Genomic DNA, 8,782 nt, shown 5'->3' with positions numbered 1-8,782 from the left:
AAATGCAATGATCCATTCTAACGCTTCACATTGATTTATGCAAATGTGACTGGAACACGATTAACGTCGGCGTGATACACATGTGTCTCTCCCTGTTCTTTTTTCTTAGGGGAGGGGGCTTCTTAAAAGATGTTTGGACTGTCAATAGTCCCTTGAGATTCATTAAGTAAGTTCTCACTTTCATATCTATAATTTATGCAGCGTACGTAAGTGGTGTGTTCACTGTATGCATTAAATGCGTCTGGTATATAACCAGTCCAGGTTGGATCTCACTGAGCAAACATCAGGGACCTCACTATAGTACAAAATGTCTACCTCGGTACAGGTACGTATGTGAGCAGATATTAGCTGGTTGATTCAATAACTGTTAGCCACTAGAACCCCATTCAGAGCGCCAATTGTACAGCGCATGGTACTTTCCAGAAATTGTTGGCCCAACAATGTTAGAAGTTGTTGTGGCCGTTTGCAGGTAACGTCGCAGACGTTATTGAACCCCAGTTAAAAACTAGGACATAGATTAGCGTAAACCCCGCGTATCGGTGGTTTTACATTTTATACAGTTTCTTTTTTCTTACCTCGTTTCTAATGGCTCGCGGCGAAGCAACGAGTATAGCGGCTTCATCAAATTGCCAGTCGTTTTGTTCAAGAATTCACTCCGCCCTAAAGTGTTGGTTCCTTGCATTTGAATTAATTCAGATGCGCAAGAAGGTGTTCAAAATTGAATGAAGGATGTTTCGAAATATCTGATTCATTTTATTAAGTCTATAGCGCCCACCTGAAAAGGGAAAACTGAAAAAAACAGAAAACAGAGACAAACAAACTGAGCAAAAATGGAATTCATCTTTGTTTGGATGAATTAATTGCCTATTGATGGGCATAATGACGGGTAGGTACTATCGTCGTGTAAATTCATGACTTTGTCAGGGGCACCCAACGTTAATTTTCGGAAACTGTTCGGAAAAAGATTTGAGATTTAGAATTTTCGGAACATTTGTTGTAAAATTTCTTGCTTGCCTGCTTCTCCTAGGATTTTCGAGCATCTAAAAAATGGTATAAAAAATTGCCCATTTTTAACGGATTTTAACCCTACAGAGGTCACCTAGAATTTTCGGGAGCCTTTTTTCCGAACAGATGAAAATTTTTAGGGGACAAAAATATGGCTATATCTACAGTTTAAATACTAAAATACGTTTAACAATGCTATGCTTAAGTTATTTTGAACTATGTTCAGTCGTTGGGTGCCCCTGCTTTGTAATCATGGATTTTATATTAGCCTACACAAGCGATTCTGCTCCGCTTAGCTGATGCCGCGCAAGTTGGACGTTTTCGCTCTCGTTCCATGCAACTCTTCGCAAAGAGCCCGCGGGGAAAGACTTGTTTCTTAGTCACCACGATCAACCCAAGAAAAATTCGATTCCAGTCAGGAAACGGTAGGAAGTTGTATGCGAGGCCTAATAGCCCGTGAAGAGTGTAAATTAGATAAAACAGCTACTAAGGAGCATCTAAGAGGTTGCGTTGCGAACATATCAAAAAAAATTATGTCTACCTTAGCACAGGTACGTATTATACTCAGCCATTAGCCGGTTGATTTAATTACTGACTGGCAATGGATCCCATAGAGCGCCAATTCGTAACGATCATGGATTGTCTGGATAGTGATACTGACCAAAATCTCACGTTTGATTTAAACTGATCGTTAATGGTTCTGCCTTTTTTTTTAATGTTCTGCTGCTTTAAAATCGAGGTCGTCTGACCCAACAGGCAAAATTAATAATTTAGGTCGACCCAAACTGTATTTAAGTTCGGCTCTTGTGAAGTGCGGCGTTTGTCCCAGTTGTAAGATAAAGACTATATTCCTCAGAACGAGTTTTAATAAGTCTACCTTACATTTCTTCAAGAGAGCGCTGTTAAGAGAAAATATACTGAAAGTTGAAACGCCGAATGGTGGCCGCCGGAGTACATGAATCACATCGTTTTGTAGCCGGTATCTTTGCACCGTTTAAATCTACCAGTCCTGGTTTTCCAGTAAACCCGCGAACTTTAATTTAAGAATGCTGTTCAGATTTCACACTTATAAAAGCCTAATCGCCGGGAGATAACAGTGCGATGACCCTTTTTTGTACTGCAGGAAACCCGATTTGCTGCCAGTTGCAACATCTGCATGGGATCTGGACAATCAACATTGTAAGGGTTTGAGGGGGTCCAAGGCCTTTACAAGCCTTCAGGCTTCCTTTTTGATTCTGAAAAAGTTGCGTCTATAATCGCATGATCGTCATTTATTGAAAAACAATTCGTTGCGTTCTTTTGAGTTTATTCAAGTGCATGGCATGAAGGTATAAGAGTTAAATTCAATTTGAATTCAATTTAATCGATGCACTCTATTATGTAAGTTGTACTTTGTTTTCGCAATGTATTGTTTGGTATATTTGTGCTCGCTAAGCAAAAACTTTTGTTCAGATGTTAAAATTAACCTGTATAAAAAAGGGTAAAAAGTGGAAAATTTGCATTTTGTAACATGAGGGGCGGATGCGTGACGGTATTCATAGGCTTTTTCAGCGTGACAAGCGTTTCTGTCCAACGACAAAATTCCAACACGTATGACCCTGCGAGCAGAGTCTCCTTCGATCTTCCTAGGAAATATCGGGAAGAGGAAGGAAGATCGAAGAAGACTCTGCTCGCAGGGTAAACACGCACGGAACAATACGCGGATACGCAGGCTAATCAGCTACGCAATCCGCGATTCCAATTGATAAAAAAATCGATTCCAGAGCATGGATATGTCTACATGTCTTTAAAAAAGGGGGGGAGACCGCCTGTTCTCAGGTTATTATTGCCTACGAGAAAACTCTCTCGGGCGTTCTCTCGGGCGTTCTGGGGGCGATGTGCGGAAGAACCATTTTTTATCTACATCAAAAGCAGCATCATAACTAACCATGAAAAATCTGAATTAAAGGGGTAAAAACGCCTGATATATGGCAGTGTCATGTAAATAAAAATTTAATTGCTGGAATTTCCAACGCATGCCCCTTGTACGGAAACTGTAACCAACAGGGTATGATAAACTAAGTAGCGCAGAGATGTCTACACCAATCAGTGCTAGGATCAGTAAGACTTACATAAGACAATGCAACGCGACGTTTTTAAAACTAAGACGCAGAAACCATAGGTGTTCATTTTACAGCGAACGGTACAAAGCACGCAACACATTTATTTGAAGATAAGAACGGCCAGTGTACCAACAAAAGGCGCAAAGTGAAGCAAGCAGAATTATATTCAAACGTCACCAAGAAATGTAACTTGTGCATGCAGGAGAAATATTCCATTATTTGTAAACCAGAAATGTCTACCCTGAACAATAGAACTGGATTGATATCAGGTTGTAGACATTCAAGGAAATTGCTATTGAAAACTGCCCTAATGAGGCGCCGCGCACCACACGCCACGCGCCACGCGCCACGCGCCACGCGCCACGCGCCACGCGCCACGCACCACGCGCCACGCGCCACGCGCCACACCTAGTATGAATTGTTTCCTTTTCTATGTGTATCGTAGGGAACCTGGGGAGAGGGAAAAATTAAAAACGTGGGGGACGATGGGGAGGAGAAAGAATGGAAGAGAGGCTCTTCCCTCTTCCCATCGTCTCCCCGCGCTTTCTATTTTTCGATTACTGCTATTTTTATTGGAATACCCAGCGGGAGCCTTTGCAGAGGAGAGAGCAGTTGCCTGATGACACCAGTGATGAGTGTTTTGCAAGAAGCATAACACTCTGAGTAGCAAAACATATTCAAGAAACACTTATCAGTCTATTTTCTACTCTCGTTCAACAGTTAAGCACAGTTATAGTCGATGAAGTACTCCACGTTACACACTTTTTTTTATATGTCATTTTTTTGTTATGTTCTTTCATACAGGTGAATCTTTGTTTACATTTTCGTGCTTCATTCACAGTCGCTTATCGTTTATTTGATCAAGCTATGATAATAACGTCTTTGAATCTTGAAAGAGCACTGCAATATACCTGAACATTAAACCCTAGTTTTGAGTGATATTACAACATAACTGAACACGTTTAAAAACTACCCCGTGGCGCTTATACTTTCTGAAATATACCGGCACATCCTTCATTTGCCCTTGAGTTCATGATTATTTTAAGACTAAAGTTTTAGACACGACTTTTCACACGAATGTGAGGCTCGGGAAGTGTATGCATTATAAAAAAATATTGGCGCCATTTCATGCAAATCGGACTACAAAGCGTTTACTGAAAAGACCAGGTAAAATTGTCAGAGTTCAAACTAGTTACTGGAGCTTGTGGGTTGAAAGCATTGAGGCCTGTAGACAGCGAGCTACATGTACTTGTAGGAGCAAGTGTACCTTGAGGAACGTAGCATTCCATTTCCAAATCAAAAATGACATCGTTAATCCTTTTCTTTGCTATAGCAAGTTGTCGACCAGAAAACCGTCGTAACTGAGACTCCAGTGACTTCACAAACAAGCTGACTGAATCATTGTTTTCCTGACTTGCTGCTGCTGGACTTTGAAGGCATTTCACGGCTTCCTTGAAAAAATCCAATTTTATTTCGTCCATTTCTCTCGATTTATCTGCCTTTGTTTTCTTGGCTGGTCTCTCGTTTTCTTTTTCATCAGCAGTTGCAAGGGTAGTAACGGCAGGGTCTACATCGTCGCTCCCTTTTATGAACATCATTGCTTTGAAATGTCTCCATTGGGAAAAGTATGCCGTGTCGGTACCCGCTCCACTCACCTTGGTGTCTTCTTCCCTTTTTAATTCCCGGTAGAAGATGGTTTTTAACGAACTCCACTGTTTTTTAACATCATCCTGGCTTCTGTTCGGTAGAATTTCACACAGCTTCTTGAAATTTAAGTCTCTCAAGTTTCTGTCCCTATATGAAGTAAGGTGATGATTCCATAGCTGGTCGTTTTGCTTGTAAAACTCGATCAATTGCTCCCTTTCTTCTTCAGTCCACTCAGTTTCTATGGCTATGTAGTTGTTTTTTGAGACAGCTTGGTGAAATATTAAATTTTTGGCATAACTCATCCAGAGCTCTTGACCTTCGTGGCTTGTTTTTATACTCTGGTCCACAAGTTTCCCACAGACACGGGTGCTTTTCAAGTTCTTTGCACAAATCTTTTCTTTGGGCCTCTGACATTTTTTCACTAATAAATTCACAATCTTGGGTTTCAACATTCTCAACCTCCACAACCTCGGCCATGTTTACTTCCTGCCCAAATATGCCCAAGGTGAAGAGCGCGCTTACTCACCATCTTTCCGGCGTTTTTGGTGCGGGAAAATTGACCAATCACAGGTGTTGTGAAGCGTAGCAAGTTGTGACGCAAATAATAAAATTGAAAGTTTGTTGCAAAAAGTAGAACTCAGGTCAACTTTGCGCAACATGTTGCCACAACTTGCAACATCGAAATTTGTTGCGTGACAAGTTAAGAGCGAAGGTGGTAATACGAGCAACAACGCTTTTCAACTTGCAACGCAACAATGTTGCGCGACAAGTTGTGCGAAAATGTTGCCCGTATTACTTGACCTTAACAAAGTCAAAATACTGAATAGTTTCTTAGTTTCGCAGATGTATGGGATCAGTTACCGTTCTCGCCACCAAGCAGTTCAGCAGTTTTCTATAGAAATTGCTTGCAAAGAGCATAAATTGTTTACTTCGACCAGCTCTTTCATCATTTGAACTTATTTCAAATACACGGTAGCCTGCGTACCTGTCGGGACGAGTGCTATTGTTTTTTGATGGTGGAACCACGAGAACAGACAGACGAGATTAACAATACCGCTAGCTACGCAAGCTATATACACGGCGTTGCCCTCTATTGGTTAACTCGTCGGCGAAGCAACGAGTATAGGGTATTAACCCAACGTCAAATTTCGGAAAATATCTGTTCGGAAGACGATTTGAGATCTGGATTTTTCAGAACATTTGTTGTAAAATTGCCTATATCTACAGTTTAAATACTAAAATACGTTTAACAATGATATGCTTAAGTGGTTTTGAACTATGCTCTCGTTGTCATGAGCACCCCTGCTTTGTAATGGTAGTTTCGAAAACGGAGCACTCGAAAACGAAGACCGCAGCACGAAGCTGCGGGTGCTTCGTTTTCGATCTAGGGTGCTTCGTTTTCGAGATTTAGGGGTTTTCGTTTTCGAGTTTTGGGTGCTTCGTTTTCGAGATAGGGTGCTTCGTTTTCGAGATTTGGGTGCTTCGTGCTTCGGTCTTCGTTTTCGAGTGTTTCGTTTTCGAAACTACCGCTTTGTAATCATGGATTTTATGTTAGCCCACACTAGCGATTCTGCTCCGCTCAGCTGATGCTGCGCAAGTTGGAAGTTTTCGTAAATAACCCATTCGTCATCTACCTTAGCTTCGGCTTATGATAAAACACGTACAACGGAACATCTTAGAGGCTCCAAAAAAATATGTCTACATTAGCACAGGTACGTATTATACTCAGCCATTCAAGAGCCGGTTGATTTAATTACTGACTGCCAATAGATCCCATAGAGCGCCAATTCCTAACAATCATGGATAGTCTGGATAGTGATAATTACCAGAATCTCACGTTTGATTTGAGCTGATCGGTAATGGTTCTGCCTTTTTTTTATAGTTCTGCTGCTTTAAAATCGAGGTCATCTGACCCAACAGGCAAAATTAATAATTTAGGTCGACACAAACTATATTTAAGTTCGGCTCTTGTGAAGTGCGGCGTTTGTCCCAGTTGTAAGACTACATTCCCCAGAACCAGTTTTAAAAAGTCTACCTTACATTTCTTCAAAACATCGCTGTTAAGAGAGAATATACTGAAAGTTGAAACGCCGAGTGGTGGCCGGAGTACATGAATCATATCGTTTTGTAGCCGGTATCTGTTCAAGTAAACCCGCGAACTTTAATTTAAGAATGCTGTTCAGATTCCACACTTATAAAGGCCTAATCGCCGGGAGATATCAGTGCGATGACCCTTTTTTGTACTGCAGGAAACCCGATTTGCTGTTGCAACATCTGCACGGGATCTGAATATTCAACATTGTTAGGGGTTGAGGGGGTCCAAGGTCTTTACAAGCGTTCAGGCTTCCTTTTTGATTCTGAAAAAGTTGCGTCTATAATTGCATGATCGTTATTTTTTGAAAAACGATTCGTTACGTTCTTTTGAGTTTATTCAAGTGCATGGCATGAAGATGTAAGAAATATAAATTCAATTTAAATTCAATTTACTCGATGCACTCTATTACTTTTGTTCAGATATTACAGTAAAATTACCCTGCGTAAAAAATATAACATGAGTACTGATGCGTGACGGTATTGATGGATTTTTTCAGCGCGACAAGCGTTTCTGCGCAACGACATTGCGGTTTAAATTCCAGCACCCTCCGCGATTCCAACTGATAAAAAACGCGATTCCAGAGAAACAGGAATTGCATGGATATGTCTACATGTCTTTCATAAAGGGGTAAAAACGCCTGATATATGGCAGTGTCATGTAAATAAAAATTTATTGCTGGAATTTCCAACGCATGTCCCTTGGACGGAAACTGTAACTAACAGGATATGATATACCAAGCAGCACAGAGATGTCTACACCAATCAGTCCTAGGATCAGGAAGACTAAAATCAGACAATACAATCCGACCTTTTTTAGAAATAAGAGGCGGAAAACACAGGTGCTTATTCAACAGCGAACGGTACAAAGCACGCAACACATTTATTTGGAGCTTGAAAGATACGAACGTCCAGTTTTCCGTCAAATGGCGCATAGATGCAAGCGGACTTATATTCAAACGTCACCAAGAAATGTAACTTGTGCACGTGGGAGAAATATTCCATAATTTGCAAACCAGAAATGTCTACCCTGAAAAAATAGAACTGGATTGATATCAGGTTGTAGACATTCAAGGAAATTGCTATTGAAAACTGCCCTAATGATGCATCACACGCCACGCGCCACGCCTAGTATACAGTTCTGTGTGTGTGTGTGTGTATTGTTTTCTTTTCTTTGTGTATCGTTGATTGTAACCGTTACTTTTGGCAGAAGCTTCTTTGTGTCGTATGGAACCTGGGGAGAGAAGAAAATTGAAAGCGCGGGGAACGATGGGAAGGTGAAAGAGCTGGAAGAGAGGCTTCTCCCTCTTCCCATCGCATGTCCTCCCGCTCTTTCTATTTTTTGATTACAGCTATTTTTATCGGAACACTCAGCGGGAGCCTTTGCAGAGGAGAAAGCAGTTGCCTGATGAAAACCGTGATGATTGCTTCGCAAGAAGCATGACACTCTGAGTAACAAAACATGACCACTTGTCCGTCTATTTTCTGCTCTTGTTCAACTGTTATAGTCGATGAAGTACCACGCGTTACATACTTTTTTTTATGTATGTCATTTTTTTGTTATGTACTTTCATATAGGTGAATCGTTATCATTATCGTTATTGTTATTGTTTTTCTTTGGATTTCGCACTGGCCACTATTAAAAGTGACCAAAACGTTGCCTGCGTAGCTGGTGGTTCTATTTGGTGAAAGGGCGCAAATGAGGCGAATGAGGGCGCAAATGTGGCGAAGCCCATTGCCTCTGCCCCACTCTCCTGTCGGTTTCGCCGCTCACTCGCTCTCTCACAACATTACCCTTCCCCAACAAAACCTTCAGCTAAGCAAGTTAGTTAGCAATGAAAGGATCTAAGCTTCTCTCTGCTAACAAACTCGAATTATTTTTTTAGGCATCATACCGCCAGTGTCTGACGCTTGACGTTAAAGTTCTCCGTGGTCGA

At 41.2% G+C, this 8,782-nt stretch overlaps 1 protein-coding gene and 1 pseudogene across 2 annotated transcripts in view; one reads left to right on the top strand and one right to left on the bottom strand.

The window, feature by feature from the left end:
* The first annotated feature begins 238 nt into the window (after positions 1 to 238).
* The window catches only part of LOC140941013 (cytosolic phospholipase A2-like), a 22,050-nt gene continuing 13,506 nt past the window's right edge, over positions 239 to 8,782 (top strand). Inside the window, exons 1-2 of one of the 2 annotated variants that reach the window (XM_073389962.1) lie at positions 239 to 325; positions 8,732 to 8,782. The exon at positions 8,732 to 8,782 is cut by the window's right edge and continues 31 nt beyond it. In XM_073389962.1, the coding sequence (XP_073246063.1) occupies positions 308 to 325; positions 8,732 to 8,782 (69 nt within the window). In that variant the 5' untranslated portion in view covers positions 239 to 307. Of the gene's footprint in view, positions 326 to 1,532; positions 1,557 to 8,731 lie in introns of those variants that run through there. The other variant, XM_073389963.1, reaches the window with a different exon arrangement.
* LOC140940718 (uncharacterized) lies at positions 4,259 to 5,474 on the bottom strand (annotated as a pseudogene).

Source organism: Porites lutea, chromosome 6, assembly GCF_958299795.1.
Source record: "Porites lutea chromosome 6, jaPorLute2.1, whole genome shotgun sequence".
In the NCBI taxonomy this organism is placed as follows: Eukaryota; Metazoa; Cnidaria; class Anthozoa; order Scleractinia; family Poritidae; genus Porites; species Porites lutea.
The sequence above is the reverse complement of the archived record's forward strand: the minus strand, read 5'-3'. Positions and strand labels throughout refer to the sequence as shown.